The sequence below is a fragment of the Thunnus maccoyii genome, chromosome 23 (genome assembly GCF_910596095.1).
Source record: "Thunnus maccoyii chromosome 23, fThuMac1.1, whole genome shotgun sequence".
Lineage (NCBI taxonomy): Eukaryota > Metazoa > Chordata > Actinopteri > Scombriformes > Scombridae > Thunnus > Thunnus maccoyii.
Genome location: NC_056555.1, coordinates 18,846,927 through 18,866,689, shown reverse-complemented (window position 1 = coordinate 18,866,689; position 19,763 = coordinate 18,846,927). Strand labels below are relative to the sequence as shown.

Genomic DNA, 19,763 nt, shown 5'->3' with positions numbered 1-19,763 from the left:
GGCAGTCCACCACTTACTGAAAGTACTGTACTGAATTATTTCAACAAGTATTGGATGGACTGCAATAGAATTTTGTACAGGCCATTATGTTCCCTTTAGGATGAATTGCACTATCTTCCTTACCTTCATCTAGCACCACCATTGAGTCTAAATTTAATTGTGTGAATAGTTCAAATACCTGCAAAACAGCACTAAATTACAAATGTTAGCATGTAAACACCCCGCACTAAGATGGTGACAGTAATCATTACCCACTAAACAGTATGTTACTGTAGCATTGTCATTGTGAGCATGTTAGCATGTCAGTATTTAGCTCAGAACACCACTGTGCTGAGCACAGAAATGCTAGCATGACTGCAGACTCTAGTCTCTAGTCTTTTTTTCATCCATCTTTCTGAAAAGCATAAACATGTTCCTGGGTTTTCTGTCCATATTGCAAGAGAAATAAGTATTCACTATAGTACTGGACATAAAAATTTAAGTAGCGCTTTATTCTAACCAAAGTAAAATGACAATTATTTTGTTAGCACTTAACAACTTTAGCTTACATGAGTCTTGTCAAAACCTTACAGGTGCTGTAGTTGCAAACAAAATAATAATTTAATAATAATCAAGATTAAAATGACTAAGTGCTCACATTGCACTGTCCAATACAATAATTTATGTCCATTTAACTTCCAGGTTTTATGAAAGACCAATGAAAAAACATTATTGCTAGGCTAGTGGAACACAGGCTAGCTTGAAAAGGAAAGAGGGCCAGATTTTGGCTCTGTATAACTATACAAACGTTGAGAGCAAGACATCAGTAAGGGTTAAAAAGGCGTTTGTGACAAAATACAGGACAAACTGTTGTCTGGTCTGCTGTTTTTCCGGGGTGTTTACAGATGGAAAATGATGGCAAACAGCTCAGACAAGTCATCCGTGTTTACAAAAGTTCCACCACATGACTCACAACAGATTTTTGACCCTCTGATGCTGACAAAAATCTCTAATCTCACTGGACAATAATACCAAAACTTTTTCAGACGTCTGCAAAGGTGAGAAGTCAGAAGGCAGAAGGGTTGTTGGAGCCGTTTCCCATCTGTTGACTGTGATCTGGCTTTATTTGACCAGCCCCTGATGGTGTCTCATGGTAAGCAAACTTTTATAAAGCGAGGGCAGAGAGTGGAGAACCAGACTTGTTGCCAAAGCAGCAGGCAGGCAGGGAAGAATAGCTCTACTGATCCACAAGCATAATCCCCTTTAATATACTCTGCTGTCTGTTGACTGTGAACAGCCCCTAAGTCAAACAAGTATTAAAACTCTGACGTATCGTTTCGTGTTTTTCCTTTAGCTGTGTCTCGAGTTACACCGCAAAGTATTTTGCTCTTGTAGTCAGTCTTAATAAACAATAGTCCCAAAAGTCAGACTCTGTGTACAGAGGAAAAAAGCTTTCTTGTGTATGTGCTGTTATGGGACGCAGCATATAAAGACGACATGAACCTAAATGCTGTGTCACTTTTGAGGTTAACTCAGCAGAGACTTAAATTCTGAGTGAGAGAATTCAGCATTTCTATTTTGAAGGTTGTTGTCTACATTTTGCTCCCAAAATTCAGTCTGAAAATGCTTAATTAGTCACAGGTAATCACAAATTATGTTTTCATCCTTAAAATGGAAGGAAAATGGATTTCTTAATATAAACCAATGGATTAAAAGGACTGTACCGGCTCCAGTAGAAGAAAGAAAATAACATTTGAACCAAGACTATTTGAATTTGAAGCAAAACTTTCACCATAATAGCAGATTTGAATTTCTTTTAAACAAGATTTTACAGTTTATTACTTCACATAAAGACTTGTTAAGGACAGATCTCTTTGCAGCTTTTTAAAATGTTTGAGACTCACTTTGGCTGCCTAAAAGTGTAAAGGCCCTGATAAGGAAAAAAAAAAAAAGAAAAGAAAAGAAAAAACCCACCATTATTTATTTTCCTGAAATGTCAATCGCTTGTCTGTGTTATTTGGAGTAATGGCTGGTGGAGCCGGCAGTCATGGATCAAACAGCCTCTGTGTTCAGAGGTTAATTGTTATCGGAAAGTGAAGCCTTGGGTGTTTAGAAAACTTACTAAGAAATTCAATACGCTGGTTTCCTTGGAGGCAACCTCTCTGCTCGATGAAGAGTCACAATATGGATTAGTGCGATTACACAGTCGGATCTGTGTGTGCGTGCGTGTGTGTGCGTGCTCATGTTTCAGTGGAAGTGGAAACTCATTCACAAACTGATCAGAAGGTTTCACAAGGTATCAATGTACTCAATGTAGATTATGTGCAGCACATTCATGTTGACTTATTTTACGTCATATCACTTACTTTGCCTAGTTTTATCTACTTCTTTGAAAGCGTCATTCAATTGGTTTCAGCTTTTCCGATGTGAGGATTTGTTGCATTTCTTGGTTTTACATCATTGTAAATTAAATATATCAAGCAACTGAACAAAACAAGCAATTTCAAGACGTCAACCCTGAGGTTTGTGAACTAGTGATGGGCATTTTCATTATTTTCTGACATTTTATGGACTAATTGATTAGCTAAATATCCAAAAACGTACTAAAAATAATTGTTAGTTGCAGCCCTGTAAGGTGATTTCATAGGAACTGGAGATTTATATACATATAAAAAACTGAAACATCAAACTAGAGTAAGCAGAGGTAAGATTACTCAATAGAATATGTATGTAAACATATTTTTGAGACTACGTTTCTTTCAAACCAAAAAAGCAAACACGATAAATTTGGAAAGATTGGAATACAATCTGCTGTTTTTCTGCATGAGGAGCCATCAGCAAACAGATGGGGCCGAGACAATATCCCTGGCTCAAAGATGTGTCTTTCAGATCCTGATGGACAGCAACAAGTTAGGCCAGTATGACAGCTCCATGCGACCAGCCTCAAAGCCTGCAGGGCTTAAACTGGGTTATAAACCCAAAAGACAACCTTCTGCACCGCAAGAAGAGAGGCTGTGCGTGCAGCTTCTCCTCCTGCATGTTGTTAAATCTGCTACCTGACTTTCTCTAGACGGTATTGATATTCCACGGAGTAAACAAGTCTTTGGGCATTCATCATCAGCTTGGCAGCATCAGGGAGCAAACTCACTCCTTTAGATTGAGGGGATGAGGTGAGAAAACAGTAATTTAAGACCCCGTATACCTTTTTGGGATGATCTCAGAGAACTTTTCTCAAAAGAATCAATAGAAAAGAATCTTCTCCAGATTTTAATGCAATGGAAATGATTGTCTACCCTACTGCCAAAGATGAAGTGAAAAAGGTGTTGAGCGTGGGCTAGATGTGATAGGAATAGCAGTACGTCTCAGTGACAGACATTCAATGCTGAGCCAAAGATGACATCAGCCTCAGCAAACCCATACCGCAATCATAATCCTGTTCTTTCACCTTCAACACTAAATAAGTTTTTCAAAATCTCAATGTGTCCCAGGTTTTCCATCCATGACAAAGTCGTGTTCAAGTCCAGATTGAGCTAAAGGGAGTCATTTTGGTAAATATGCACTCTAGTGCATATAAATCTTCTGTGGTAGGAGGCATTTCTTATATGACTCCCTGCACTATTACATCTCTGGAAGGGGTATATGACTAGTAGTGTCATTTGAAGAAATAAGGCTTCTATTCCACAGGAGCCATTTCCTGTTGCATGAATTACTTCCACACCAGCCTGTGGATATATCTATATTTAGATTCCTACTGAATGCAAAAACCCTTGGATCTCTAGGGAGTGCTTTATTCTGGTTGACACAATGACAACCATATGCTCATATACTTAATACTGCAAAATTCTTCAGGGAAAACCATATGGATGTACAAGTATATGGTTGTAAGGTTTGGTTAAAGAGCAGGCAGGTTTGCGGGTTGTATTATGTACAAGTGAAGAATAGAAGAAACAAGTAAAATATAAAAACAGAAAAGAATAAAGCCTGTCGTGCATAATTTAGCAGTTTATCATGTCAAACACTTGAATTATTGTTTCCAGATGTTTGTTCTCCACTTCAAATGCGTTTAATTAAACTAAATTCAAAGGGCTTTATTGGCATGAAAGTTTTGAGAACAATGTTGCCAAAGCATGAAAATACAATTTGTCCAAGTGTTTGGACAGTTCAAAATAAACAACAATAAGAACATTTACAAATCATTAAGATTGATATATATTAATTATATATGCACAGTATATCCTACCAGTTAATTAATTAAAGTTAATTTAGAGAGACAATTCCATCTGATCTGCTCTGTGCATGAAATACTCAAATATGTTACTGCTACTTGACTTACAGGCAACAAAAGGAAAAATGCAATAAATCATTAGTCCACCTGATTCACTGGACGTCTTAGTCAAAGGTCGTGGGTGAGACAGGCGTTTTCTTGTGCGTCATCCACAAAAGTTTGCTTATAATAACTGTTGAATCATTTTTGACTCACAGTTAAACCAGAAACACTCTGAATCCATTGAATGGCTAATTTTCTAATGGGTTCATTTCATATCAGAAGGAGCACAAGGCTAGTGGAAACAGCATCAGTTAAAACTGTAATGGCTGCGCACAAAAGTTGAAGTCTGCATACAGATATAGTATTACTCTTCTCGTTGACTCATTGCACTCAGTAGACAATACCTTATTCACCAGTGCATCCATCTAGATTCTTGTCAGTGAATTACATGTGAAACATAAGTTTTTCCTTTCTGTTTTCTCCTGATTTGAATTTCTCCTGATGTGCATGCATATATTATATTTTATTTTTTCATTTACTAATACGACACTATAACTTATCTAAATCATCTGAATAACAGATGACAGATAACAGATTGTTACATAAAACTCAACTGTTCGTAGTAGCACAAACACATCATGGATTAAAAGTTGTCTAGGGCGACAGCTAACAATTATTTTCTGGTCAATTAATTGTTTCATCTATAAAACATCTATAAAACATCACAATTTCCTGCAAACCAAGGTGACATCTTTAAGCTGTTGTTTTGTCCAACAAACAGTCCAAAATCCAGACATTTACAATACAGTCATATAAGAAAACCAACAAATATTCACATTTGAAAGGCTGGAACCAGTGAATTTTGGGCATTTTTTGCTGGAAAAAATGTCTCGCTGCCAATTAATCCTCTGTTGATTGATTTATCGATAAATTGACCACTTGTTTCAGCTCTAAAGTTGTCCCACTGTAAGACTAGAGAAAAGTTACACACTTACATGGGATTTTATTTAGCTCATTCATGAACTTGTCCTTCAGCTTGGAAAAGGCCTCGTCCTTCTCGCCGCTGCCCGGGCCGGCCATGTTGGTGGTGTTGGAGCCAGCCGTAGAGGAGGAGGCGGTGGTGGGCGCGGGAGCCGCCGCCGCCAGTGCTTCCCTTCGACTTTCATTCATCTTGCCGATGCTTTGCAGCCAGGCAGATGCTGGAAATAGAAAAAAGTAGAAAAAGAGAAAGATGAGACAGAGTGGGTTAGTTTTGTTTTTTGGGGTTTTTTTTTCTGATGCTGTGACAGCTGCATGTCAACGCTCTCGCCTCATCAGATGACTGAGTTGACGCAGACCGTGTGAGCAGCTGCTGGCTCAGCCTGAGTAAACATCAGCTGGGGTCCAGAATGAATTGGCCAGCACGTTGAATTCAGAACAAAGCCACTCACTCATTGCTTAAACTCCAGATTAACATCACAGAGCAGAGATAAAATGATTATTTATTACTCTCATACAACACAGGCAGTAAATCTCAGCCCTGCTACTGGCCTAATTGAAATTCTGTGTGTTTACAAGTCAACCGAAAGTACAGTATACTGTACAATGTCTCAGTGCAGAGAAGATTACAAGTCAACTATCTTATCACACCATGGTCTTTGTACACAACAGGTGTATTTACTTTACATTCAGGTCTTCGTGCAGGGGAAGAAAGAAACGTGTGTGTGTGTGTGTTTTGTACGTGTGTGGATGCACTCATGTGTCCATGCATGTGCAATACTGTGTAAAGTACTGTATACCGCAGCAGCCTCATCCCTGAACATGTTAGTCATCACTGTGAGAGGCTGGTTCCACATGAAGTTTCCACATTATTTCAATATTGCCTCAGGACAAAAATAGGAGACACTTACAATATATTACTATGACACTAAAGACTCAAGCATTATGGTATAATGAAATGTATACTGTAAAGAGGAACTTAGGTTGCTTATAGTAAAAATATTAGTTGCAGCAATTAGTTCTGCAACTAACATATTTTTATTATCAGTAAATTAGGTAGTTATTTTTGTGATTCAATGATAAAATGTTGTGAAATGTCTGTGAAATGTCCAAAAATGGTGAAAAATACCCATCCTAATTTCTTAGAGCCCATTCAGATGATGTAGATGTCTCTAAATGTCTTGTTTTCATTGACCAAACAGTCCAAACCCCAAAGACTGTCATATATGACAAAAAAAGCAGCAAATATTCACATTTGGGAAGCTGGAACCTGCAAATGTTTGGTGTTTTTACTTGAAAATGATTAGTCAATCAAAATAGTTTTAATGGGTTTTTTTTAAATTTTTGATCAACTAATTGAATAATCCGCTATTTGTTTCAGCTCTATAAGGTATAGAATAAAGAAAATTGTGAATGTGAAAATGTAGTAAAAGGAAGACATAAATTAGCTTTACCTGTCATTTGTACCATGTTTTTTCATGCATGTAAATGTATGTATAAAATTTGTAGGCTGGCAAACACCAGTTAACCGGCATCCTTCTTGGTTTGACGTCACAATTCTCCTGTAGACAGGAACTATTTATTGTCCACTGCTTTTGTGCAGGTTGTAATTTGGCTCTGTCACCATAGCAGTCCAAGAGGATAATGGCACACTAAAGTTGTGAAGTTTTTTCCATCAGTACACGGTGAAGGTTGATGGCCTAATTCTCCTCCTTTGCAATAACACAGTGCCCATTAAGTTAATATTTTCCCCATTTGTTTCATAAAGGGTATTGGACTGGTGGCAACAGAAGAACTGTTAAAGGTTTCTATGTAATTGAAAAATCTAAATGTAACCCACAGATTGCCCTCCAATGATGTCCGTTTCTAAACTTCAAAGAGCTGAGAACAAAGTGGCGGCAATTCATCTTAATACAATCTTTAAAAACATGAAGGAAAAAAATGCTTCAGAGAGCTGAATTCCAATTTGTTTCTTTGAATGTATAAAATTATGTTTGCATAAGCAGTGAAGTGATTTAAACTGAATTATAGCAGAATACGAAGTATCTTTTCATTATTAATGCTTCTCAGATTCAGTTCAGCTGTTTTTGCACTGTATGTTCACACTTTCCTCGGGCGTCCGGAGAAAGAGTTTGTCTAGACAAAGCTGATGTCATACAGATGATGTGCTTTACAATAATATCTTAAAACAACTATGATCTACGGCTGACTGCTGACACATGAGTAGTTGCGTGGTAGAATATTCTCTTGCTTACTGAGCCCGGACTGAAGTTTGTGGGGGAAGGAAAATCATTTCTGATCCTCTGTACTCTTTGAGATAGTCTGGCAATTTTCCATCCACAATCCTGTTTCTCTAAAATCTAGGTTACCACAGCTACTGTCGAGACTGGCGCCGGCAAAAACCACAGCCAGTAGGTTCCAGAAACAAAGTACATTCATCTGAGCAAAATCGATTGGCCATTGAATACATCAAGGATGGTTCTTGGATGAAATGACTTATATTTATTTCAAGTTGAGTGGGATCCAAGAGGCCTGCTATGAAGAATATATTCCCAGTTATTGCTATCAATATGATGTAACTTTATATAACTCATAGTTAGCAGACAACACTCATATCCAACCCAACTGGGCAAAGGGAAACTCAAAAGATCAAACTATAAAAGCAGTCAAAAAAGTTTAAATTTTTTTTTCAATAACATCCTCTGTGAAACTAGACTTGATTTAATCTGATATTTGGCATTTCCGATGTTTGGTCTGAACCTCGAGGATTAGATACATTTGACCTAGCTTAAGTTACAAGGAGATACCAAGTAAGTAGGAAGAAATATAAGGTATTTAGATGCCACATTTACATCAAACTTAATATCCAGTGAATATGGACTGTGGACTGTGAAAGTGATATTTACAAATACAATATGTAGCATGTTTTGTGGATGTACGTCACTAAGTACAGTAACTCAACATTAATGGACCCACATGGCATTGTTTGGCCCAAGCACACATATACTGCTATTTCAAATATCACTACTCTGACTCATATTATACAACAAACACTAAAGTCAGCACCATGGACAGCAGTTCTTTGATCTCTAAATGAAACAGTATGAGTAATAAAAAAGAAACATACTATATCTTATCAATGACTTCTAACATGTAGTTATAGTTTGCTGCCATAGGTATATGTACAGAGAATAGATACTATGTATAATATCAGCAGTCCAAGGTAAAATAAACCCAAAAAAGGCCCATGTTTCCCCACCTAAATCAATATTTTGTGCTTCAACATGTCCTCCTGTAAAGAGATCCATATATATCAACACTGCCATCACATTACATGTCAGGACATTACATGGTGTACAACAGAAATCGCTAAGCGAGAAATACAGTATAAGGAGCAAATTCACAAGGCAGAATACAGAACATCAAAGAACCAGAGGCAATATGATTATTCAAATTCAAATACAAACACCGGCTGGAGAGGATGCAGAAAGAGACTAACAGTGGCATAATCCCTAAACACATTTAGTGATGCTTCACCAGCAGATGAGCTGATCTGATTCTACTGTGAACAACATGGGCCCAAACGATTTCCACCACTTTTCTTGGAGACACTCATACACACACAAACTACACAGGTAAATTAACTGTGCTGTGATTCAACACCTACTGCTGTCTTGAAGTTGTTTACTTAATGGAAAAGTTCATATAATTGCAAGCCTTGGTTCATTTGCTGTAGATTCGTGTCTCAAAATTGTAAGAAAACTGAGGTTTGTAAACAAAAGTTGCACGGAATGACAAGTAGCTCTTTAATTAGACAGACTTCGATAATGTGTCATCCCACTAGTTTAGAGGTATTGGCAGCAGGGGAGTCAAAACAACTCTGCATGGAATTTGAAAAGACCACTTTATTGATTTTCAGTCTTTTTTCCAGTTATCAGCGGGATGACATTTCTATACAACTCACAACACCCAATCACGACTTTCTGTTAAACACACTACACTACACTACATCGTAACCAGCTCTAGCAGCCTATTTTGTGACCGATTCTAACATCAATGGATGGCGTAGAAATTACAGGAAGACTATGTGTTACTTTCCCCTCTCTGTGTGGCAGTATCACTACAGTTCAGTCTCACAAGAGGTTGATAACTCCATTTGGGCCAGCTAAACAACTTCCAAGTATGCGCATTTCCTGGATTACTTCATATTTTCTAATGGTTGTTTAAACCAAGGCACATTTGTCAAGTCCACTACTAAGGAAAAGAAAGCGAGGCTGGCATCAAGCATGGCCAGGAAATGGCCAACTGTGCTGGCCAGCAGTGGCAGCCAGGGACACTAGCTGGGACAATTAACATCAGAGCCACCAAGAGCCAGCAGATTGACTTGACGGATAGTAAGAAACCAGGTCGCCCGGAGAGAGAGAGTGCCAGTGTCTGTGACAACAGGGTGCTTGAAACCTTCTTGGGGAAATAAACCAGAGAAAACACACCTGCCAACCACTGTGGTGCATGGCTCAGCCAGGCACTCCAGTGAACACAACTGGTAGTGTTTGCCAGGAAAACAAGGATCATATCCTGGGCTCTGCATTAGCCACTGCTGGTGGTTGGACAGGTTGCCTGTACAGAGCAGGGTAGGATCTGCAGGGGAGTACAGGAGTTAGACCCCCTTAGTGAAGGTCTTCAACAAAAAGTGTAAAAAGAAGCTTCAGACTTCCTAGCGGAGGATAAATGCTGCAATTTACACTCTCGAAACAGAGGGAGTTATCAAAAACTGTTGCCAAGAGAAAGCAAGCATTCAACTGTAACATAAAACAACAGTGTTTGTATGACAAGTGCTGTTGCAATCAATTCTTTGCTCCGTTTATGACTTCTAACCCTGGTGAGTGCTGCTAGTAACAGTAACTAGGTAGCAAAGCTAATAAGAAACTTGGTTGGAAAATTGGTTGATGGCAATGGTTCATTGTTTTGTAACCACACCTTTATTAACAATGGTTCAGTTGTTGAACATTACATGTACTCTTTCAGTGTTGAAAGAGTACATGTTATGTCAACTGTATCTGCACATTTGGCAAACACAAACACACAATAAGGAGGTTAAACGCTAACAATCAGGTAAACATGCTCACCAAGTGATGTTTATTCCAAATCATACAGACACACTAATAAACTAGCTGAGCATTTGTCTAATTTCAGTCAGCCAATGATTGTTCTGTGAAAAGATATTATGTACAGTGTTGTTATTTGGCATCTAGGCTCTGACCTTGTCACTCCCCGCAAGGAAACACCAACATAAGCACACCGGGGAATGGGGAGTGACAATAATAAATTACCCTCTAGGAGAATATAGTGGGTCCCATTTTGTTTGTCTTTCTGTTTTCTGGACTGTACATAACTGACAACACCTGCACTAAAATGAAATAATAAAGTGCGGTTGAACTGCCTTTAGGTGATTCTGCTTCATTCACCCAAGTTTTAATCCCCGGTGTTGACAATGAACATGGCAAACAAAAGCGATTCTGACTCTGTGCTGCTAGCATGAGGTGGTGTTCACAACCACTTCATTTTTGCCAGCTTCTGCTTCACAACATACTGTGAAAGCATGATATTACTGCACTCTCCAGCTGTGATTTTAACACTTAGCTAACACTTCTTTAACATCTTTGTCTGTCACCAACAGATATATTCAAGACATGTCATGCTACGCTTGTACAGAAAATCCAAGCAATACAGAAAGACATGATTCATTAAATATAATTTAACTTCAGGTAAAGAGTGGCAATGAACCTTCCCTCGCTGCGAACAAAGCAGCCATTGGTTACCTCAGCCCTCTCAACCTCCCCCTTGGTTGAACAGACACCTACGCATGTCCATGCTCGCTCAGCCTCCCTTTGGTCTCCCTTTGAAATGCTGCAAGGTTAGTGTGGGGGCTGAGCCATTGAGAGGCACGCTTGGCAATGACAGAGATACTTCAACACAGGCGAGGACTTTTAGGGAGCACAATGATGCTCTGCAAAGTGCATGTGGGAGGCTTCTTCTATAGAAAAAGAATTGATCATGCCACGAGGGGGGGGAGGAAACATAGGCTTTCAGTCAATATTTCCAAGTGAGCTTGTGTCTGATGTGAGGGACAGAAATGCAAACATGACGTCACAGTAAGCTCATATAGGGATGTGGACTATATAACAAGCTACATTTTCAAAAGGCAATAATTACGCCAAAGAATTCAGCAGAAAGTGGGCACAGATTTTTATGTAAATGACACTATGAACTGTGAATTAGGTACCTTTCAAACACACATAATGAGACACGCATCTGAATGAAACACAACATTGATATAACATCATTTTTCTTAGGATTGTGTAAGGCTGGTGCTTTTTCATCGTCTTACGGAATGACAACCAAATATGAGCAGTGAGTGTAGGGGACCACCCACTGAGTGTGTTATTCCTCTCACATCAAGCCTCACATCACTGGTAAAAATGAAACATTAATTCAGCTCATATTTGCACCTTAATGACTACTCTCTTATTCAAGCATAAAATGACAACTTCTGTCATATCTTCAATGTCTCCAATTCCTCACAGCAGGCAACCCACTTGAACAGCCAGTCTCAGCTGGAGTGGATCAGGGTTTTGTTTATTTTTATGGAAAACCTGAGAGCAATGTTGACCTTTTTCCCTTTCCAAGGGCTATCATGCCGGTGTAATCATGCTGTCTATTAATTGCAACACAAAGTTAAATTTGCGCTGTCATTATTACGACCTACTTGGGAGACAGCTTTAAAAAATCTTGTTTTTGCTCAAAATGGCTGCGCTTTCCTCTTACAGTGACTGCAGCAGGTCCTTTCTATACCAGTGTTAAAGTGTGAGATTATATCTTCACCAGTTTGTAACCTGTGGCCAATATAAGATAAAAGAGTTAAACACAGAAAAAATATTAATATAAATTTAGAGGACACTATGGTAACAATTGATCTAACCTATTCTCAACTTTCACATTCATTCCCACCTTCACTAGATTGCAGGATGCAATACAATGCTTGTTTCCTCTATTTTTTTGCCAACCCTCTCTTTGGAGGTGTGCCGCTCAGGTGTAAAACCCCAACCCAATTACAGGCCCGCCAGATGGCCCAGCAGGTCCCCAACGACAGTGGCGACGCTGGCACACAGCTCCCTCCTATCACCTCTCTCTCTCTCATACTCTCTCTCTCCTTCTCTAACTGGGTCAGCTCCCTTGCTCTCTACCTCCCTCTATCCTTCCTGTTATCTCCTCCATCATCCTTTCATCTTGCTTTCCCTTCACCAACGGATTCTTGTTTCCCCAAAGTGGACTGCTGGAATACTGCAAAATGAGTATTTTGATAGACTAAATAAAAGTAGACAATATAGATTGGAAGCTAAAGGAGAAAGAGATGTTTGTTAACCTTTGCTTGAGTTAATTTTTGGACAGAATGTTGGTATCATGTGGATTGCTCTGCTCCCCGCTGGCTCCAGTTTTTGCCAGCTCTATCAGTGTGCCGGGTGTTACATCTCATGCTGTTTGAGGAAGTCATAAAGCTGCCAAAATCAGCCCAAACAAAGGCTAATGCTGTCCATTTTGTCATCACATTCAATATAATTCACAGATGATAGTAGACTGCATGGTAGAGTAAGGAGAGCAAGACATGCAGGCAGCGTTTTGCCAATATCACTTCCCTCTTGTCATTTTATTGGGTTTCATGAGTTAATCACCCAGTAAATCACCAATTAAACCCATTTTATCTAGAATTATCTGGTAATTATCATAAAATGATTTGGCAGTTGTTATATGTCAGCCTAATTTAAACCAATTGAATACATGTATCCACCAACCCCACAGTTAAAAAGGCAATGAGTCCATATGAGAGAGTACGTCATCTACATGCCCAAAATCGTTATCTTGGCAAAGACGATATGTGCATTATGCATAATTGGAGTTGGTAAGTCATCATTTCTTAGCCTGAAGCTTATTAAAATTAAAATCCAATAGAAAGTTGTGTTTAAAACCCATTTCATGCAATTATAGCTATTTTTCAACAGTTCCGATAAGATTCTGACTATTAAATTCACACTACAGATGCAAATAAAATCATACTCAAAATAAATTTAAAAAACAATATACAGTGGATTCAGGAATTATTCAGATTTCAATTTGTTGTGTTTAAATACAATTGCTGTTTTTTAAAAACATGTTTTCACTTTGTCATTATCAGTTATTGAGTGTAGCAAAAATGACAATTTTATCCACAATTTTATTTACAACATAGTAAAATTTAAAAAAAAGTGAAGGAGACTAAGGACTTTCTGAATCCATTGTATACAATTTGGTGGTGGAATATTTCCAACTTTGGTGATTTTAAATTTCTAAATAAAAAGACAGATTAAGTTTTTTCTTTATAGGTTGAAAATAATAGAGGTACATGATTTCACAGGACAGAAACAAAGAGGGAACATAGAAAAGAATCCTGCGGTATTAGCCTGTTAAAATATGAAAACTACAAATGTATTTTGTATAAAATAGTAAGTGAAGTATGTCAGGTTAATGGTAAAGGTCAATGGATACAAAACTACTCTGCTCCAGTAAAACTGACATATGTCAAATTTAATCATCTAAAATTACAATATTGAGGCCAACATTGAAAGACTGATGTTCAAATCTCTAATTCAGTAATTCAAAGGGACTGTTGTGTTTTTGACTTTTAAACAGGAAGAGACTAATTGTGTTGTAAAAGTTTCGTCAAAGACAAATCAAATGCAGCAAGAGACACAAATGCTGCCGTAGGACTGGGATCAATAGTCTGGATCAATAGAGAAGTACTTTGACTAAACAAGCAGACCCAACTAACACTCTGCTCCTGAGTCGTAGGCAAATACATGAGACAGGAATAAGTGGAACATGTTTTATTTGAATCCTGAATCCGTGTTTCGAAATTCCCTTTACAATGACATGATACTAATGAAGTCATATTATGTGCTTTCGAACAGTAAACCATGACAGTCTTGATCATTTACTAGTGAACAGTTGCTCAGAGCTTTTAAACCATTCGCAGGTTTGATTACAGTTCAAAGCATGGGAATTCCTTCTGCTTAAAGTAATCCTCAGGAAGACACTTGGTGATTGCTTTACAGATTTGGATAGACTAATAATCATAGCAAGGACACTTGTTTTGATCCAAAGGGAGACGTAACAGTGTAATTACAATAAATGACACAGAACAAAAACTCAAAGCTAATTAAAGCTAGTGTTTGCCTGCGTAAAACACTGCTGTATCAAACAATTAACACCATTATATTGAACTGGGGAGATATTCATCAGATAGATTAGAATTTTTTTAATTAATTCTATGACCACTTTATTATAAAAGAGTTATGACTCTATATTATCTTTATTGAATGAATTTTGCTCTTTCTGGCGGCATCACTATTACATGTAGCAGAAAAATTGCCATTCAGGTCTGGCCTTAGTCATCAACATCATTTAGCTAATGGCATTAATGCTCAACAGTATTATGTTTTCATGTAATGGAGTTTTTGGATCTTACCTTGGCCTTATTCTAGGCTGATGCATGCTTATTTTACAGAGTAGAGCTAATGCCATGAAAACATCTCAATCTTTTCACTGCTGATTTTTACTGTCTGAAGTGAACTACATATATTTATATGAGTCTGTTTATTCTTATTTGCTGATGGACTGCTCACTATTTGTCAAGTGGCTTTTTGATGGCAACCAGGCACTTCCATCTGAACTAAAATATACAAACAGGTTAATAAAAAAAGGGACCTAAAGTACAAGCCAAATCCTGGCTTACTTTGTGCACATAAACGTAACTAATGAAATTAATTCATGCGTAAACCTTCAGCCTGCACCTCAGATTACCTCCAGATCTCAGCATGCTCTCTCACTTTCTCTCTTTCAATTCAATTCAACTCATTTTCCCTGTCTTTGTTCACTGTCCATCAAAGAAAATCACAAAAAGCACCAGTCAACCGGCAGCAAACAAATTGCCGTGTCACTGCTGCTTCACAAGAACAAGTAAGAACTCACTTTTATGAAGTCAAGTTGTTAAGGAAGCAACACAAATCAGATAAACCAATTCAGCCCAGTGAACTGGCATTAACTTCAAAATTGAAACCCCAACATAACAACACTGATGTATACTGTGTGGGTGGGACTCCTAACCGACCAAAAGCATTAGTAAAGTGTGCATGGAGGAGATGTGTTGTGGCGTACAGGACATGAGTTATTGAACTGGCACATGAATTACTGGCTGTCAGTCAAGTATTCACCACCATCTGCCGGACACTCATTTGCTAGAGGATAGTATTTCCAGACATTGTGGTCACACACACACATACACACAAGGGGGGAGTCTTTTATGTATATAATAAGTCACGTAAATGATTGTCAGGTGAGCCGCCTGCAGTGAGGAGAGATAAGAGGAGGCTGAGAAGGCCCCCATGGCCACTTCCCCTTGTCCAGTGCAGCCTCTTTACTCACCTGAAGCCAATCTCAGGGGGTAATGGAACTGGAAAAAGTTATTAACCCCGCTTTGCAGCAAGGGCAGGACAGCTCTATTAAGCCAGTGCACAAAGATTCCCCCATTTTCAATTACTGCTTCCAAAGCGCTGAGGAAAGTTAGAAAAAGCAGCCTTGTTGTCTGCCTTAGAGAGGGACTGAAGGGCCCCAGATCCCCAATAGCTCTTATCATCTACTCTTGTTCCTTATACATCGTAGTTCTGACACACTCCCTGAGTTGTTGGTGGATACATTTAGTCTATTTATCTGACAAACACTGCAAGGCGGCACACCTCCTGGAAAATGGGTCTTTCATCCAGGGGGCTAAATGAGAGGCTGGGGAGGGGGACAGAGAGCAGGGTGAAGTGTAGAGAACCCCAGTGCAATGATTTGAATCAATACTGAGATGTTACGAAATGCTACAAAGCTTTCTGTGGGCAGTCCAGCTGCAAATAGACTTTTCATAATTCAATGTTAACACTAATCTAATATCCCATTCAGACTGACTCAGCAACATGGGTTGGAGGTAGGGGTGGGCCCGAATACAAATACGGTATTTAGCAAAGCACAAACATTTATTATCTAGGTTGTAACAAATAGACAATAAATTAAAAGTGCAAAGCAAGAATCTCCTTTGAAGTTCCTCCCTGCGTGTTACATGCTGTGCTGTCTCTGTGTTATGGGTGTATAAATAAGTAGAAGTCTGGCTGCACTTTTGTGATGCACTTGGTTTTAGCTCAGCAGTCATTGCAGTCGTCTATGATCTGGGAGACTTGAGTTTGAGCTGAGTCCCCCCGGTGTGGGGACCTCCTTCATAAGATAGTTTATTCATAAATACTTATTCTAACACTTTAATATCCTAAAATTAAAAGCATAAAAAAACCAAAACTGTATTTTTACACCTTTTTCCACTTTTATTCCAATACAAATACAAATATAAATAATTTTGCTGCCTCAACAAATACAAATACAAATACAAATACTGGGCTGTCTGCACATCCCTTGTTGGGGGTCTATCTGAATGGGTCAACATGCATCGGCGAACCCTCCTTCACGATTAGGACTGGATGCAGGTCACAGACTGCACCACTTTGGTGACCTGGCATTGATGCCAGGAGGGGAAATTAATTCAATTATACAAACAAATGAAAAAACTTCATTTCACTTACTCGCCACAAAGAGACTAAGAAAGTGATAGAAACTGAAAGCCAAGTCAAGAAAGAAGGAGCATGCAGAAGGACAGACAGAGAGGTGGTTTAAAAAGGTATAAAATTGACACTATTGTAGTCTTTACTGGCAGAGAATTATTTGACCTTACTTGAGATTCAAATCTGGTGATGATATCTGAATAATTCAGCAATGAAAAAAAGACTTCTTTGAGCAAACTATTCACAAAACATCCTCCTATATGAAATAAAATAATGTTAGGGATTAAGTGCAATTGAACTGCCTGCACATTGTTGGTACTATCATATGGAACCTTGGTGATTTCTATTCATGGGAAACTAATGATCATATTCAATATTTCATTCTGTGATTCTTCTAGGTATAGCTACAGAACTTGTGTTAACACGAGGAGGCTATAGTATACTTGTAGCTCAAGACTTAGTTCTAACTATATCTTTTTGGCATATGAAGCTCTTTTAAAAACCTCTGGACAAAGTCAATAATGCATGTTTCCATAAAGCCAAAGAATATTTTCACCTCACAAAGGATTGAATAACCATAAACATAAAAACACAGGTTTGATTTGCTAATTTATTTGTACGTATTCATGTACTTAAAGGAACTTCACATACAGCGTTCACATAGTTTTTCAACTGTCTGTCTGTTGTTTCATCCTAGTTTATGGTGGGTGTTTTGTTGCTACAATACAGCCATATGATATGTTGCGTAAACCTCTCTGTAAGGTAAGTGTCATTCATACTGATCTATCTTGACTGCACCTTTTTACATTTTTGCATCTTTATGTCTGTCTTTATATCTTTAATTTTGTTTTTCTCAAAATTTTATTTAGCTTCTGCCCTCCAGCTTCTCTTCTTCTTTGTCACAATGTTAAAGTACAACTGAACTTATGGGGATAAATTAAGTTGTACTGAATTGAAGAGACTGAATGACAGCTAGAGGTTTATTTTTCTGTTTATTTCCAACACTGGGAGCAGGCATTTCTCTAGTTATTTCATGGCATTCTGGTGTTTCCATTTGGTGAAATAGCATGCAATCTCTTCTGCTCAAACCTTAAGTGAACCTGGGCTGCGGTGTCTGACTAAAAAGGAGGTGCACTCCAGTGGATTAAGTTGAAGTGGAGTTCAAAAGTAGTACACACACCTTGATGTCTGAATGAAAAAACAAGGCCTGCAGGAATGAAAGTAAACACTGTAAAAGAATATCTCAAAATTGTAAGTCTTGTTTGAGCATTGTAGCTTGGGTTTGGCCATCAAAGTTTCATTACTCACAAATTACTCACACATGAACTACTGTAGAACTGTGATAGTCCGCTGTTTATCTTCCCCCGCATTTATTAGACAAATAACATGGATCAAGCACTATAGTTGGCCAGCTGACTTGCTGTATCACGTCTGACAAATACAGTCTGAAGGACCTTGAAAACCCACCTCCTACATTTAGTGACCCCTTAGCCCTGATTGTATTCTTAGTTGGCGGGGAGGCTGGAGGGGGCAGCGGGGAGGGGCTAATATAGCAGCGCCTGGGGAGTCGTGTCTGTTGGAATCAGTATGATGTAGAGGGCGAGGCCAGGGGACATGGTGCGACTACTGGTAGGTGAGTCATACAGATAACGAGAGGCTATTTGCTCAACCGCTGCCTGCCTCCAGGGTCGCTCTACAGGGAAATCTGCCTGGCAACCACAGGCAGTTTGACAGGCTGGGCTGGGAGAGGCAGAAAGTGAGTTACGAGATTTTAATGGTCAACAAGTGAGACTGACCCTAAGGACATGCAGGGCAATGGATGTACTCCAAAGGGCTACGCAGTACTGGGTTCAGTCTGTCAAGCTGAACCAGGTTTAACTTGACAGGTGAGCTGAAAAACCTCTCTTGAGAAACTACAATGTGTCTGTGGACAATAATGGAGTTTTTAGGAGCTCAAAATTCCCCAGCAGAACCTACAATACATATATGTTGCATAAATATCTCTGTAAAGTAAGTGACATTCATAGCGATCTATTTGGACAGCACCTTTTTACATTTTTGCATCTTTACACCTAACTGTGATAAGAAACTTATGAATATTTTGCCTTGGAGTGCTGTAAGTCAGCGTTGGAAAAACATAAATGTCATTGAAACTACACAAAATCTCTTCTGCTCAAACCTTAAAGGACCAGTGTGTCAGATTTTATGGCATCTAGCAGTGAGATTACAGATTGCAACCAACTGATAACTCCTCCCCTCACTTTCCCCTTTCAAGCGTGTAGGAGAACCTACAGTGGCTGTGAAACTCACAAAAAAAGCAAAAGGCCATCTCTATAGCCAGTGTTTAGTTTGTCTGATCTGGGCTACTGTAGAAACATGGCAGTGCAACATGGCAGCCTCTGTGGTGGAAGAGGACCCGCTACTGATGTAGATATAAAGGGCTCGATCTAAGATGACAAAAACACAGTGATTCTTATTTTCATGGGATTATACACTAATTAAAACATACTTATGAATATTAAATTCCATTTCTGCCATGTCTGTACCACTAGATGCCACTAAAATCTACACACTGCACCTTTAAGTGAACCTGGGCCTCAGTGTCTGACTAAAAAGGAAGTCCACCCCAGTGGATTAACTGTCAGAATGAAAGAGTTCAAATGTAGTACAGACACCTTGATGTCTGAATGAAAGAACAAGGCCTGCAGCAATGAAAGTAAAAATATTGTAAGAGAATATCTCAAAATTGAGCATTGTAACTTGGGTTTGGCCTTCAAAGTTCCATTACTCACAAATTACTCACACATGAACTACTGCAGAACTGTGATAGTTCATTGTTTATCTTCCCCCGCGTTTAT

The 19,763-nt window shown here is 38.7% G+C and overlaps 1 protein-coding gene across 14 annotated transcripts in view; it reads right to left on the bottom strand.

The window, feature by feature from the left end:
• The window catches only part of syt1a (synaptotagmin Ia), a 204,509-nt gene that overhangs the window by 44,490 nt on the left and 140,256 nt on the right, over positions 1 to 19,763 (bottom strand). For all 14 annotated transcript variants that reach the window (XM_042403757.1, XM_042403755.1, XM_042403764.1 and 11 more), the window contains one exon: positions 5,242 to 5,445. In XM_042403757.1, coding sequence (XP_042259691.1) covers positions 5,242 to 5,416 — 175 coding nt within the window. In that variant the 5' untranslated portion in view covers positions 5,417 to 5,445. The remainder of the gene's footprint in view (positions 1 to 5,241; positions 5,446 to 19,763) is intronic.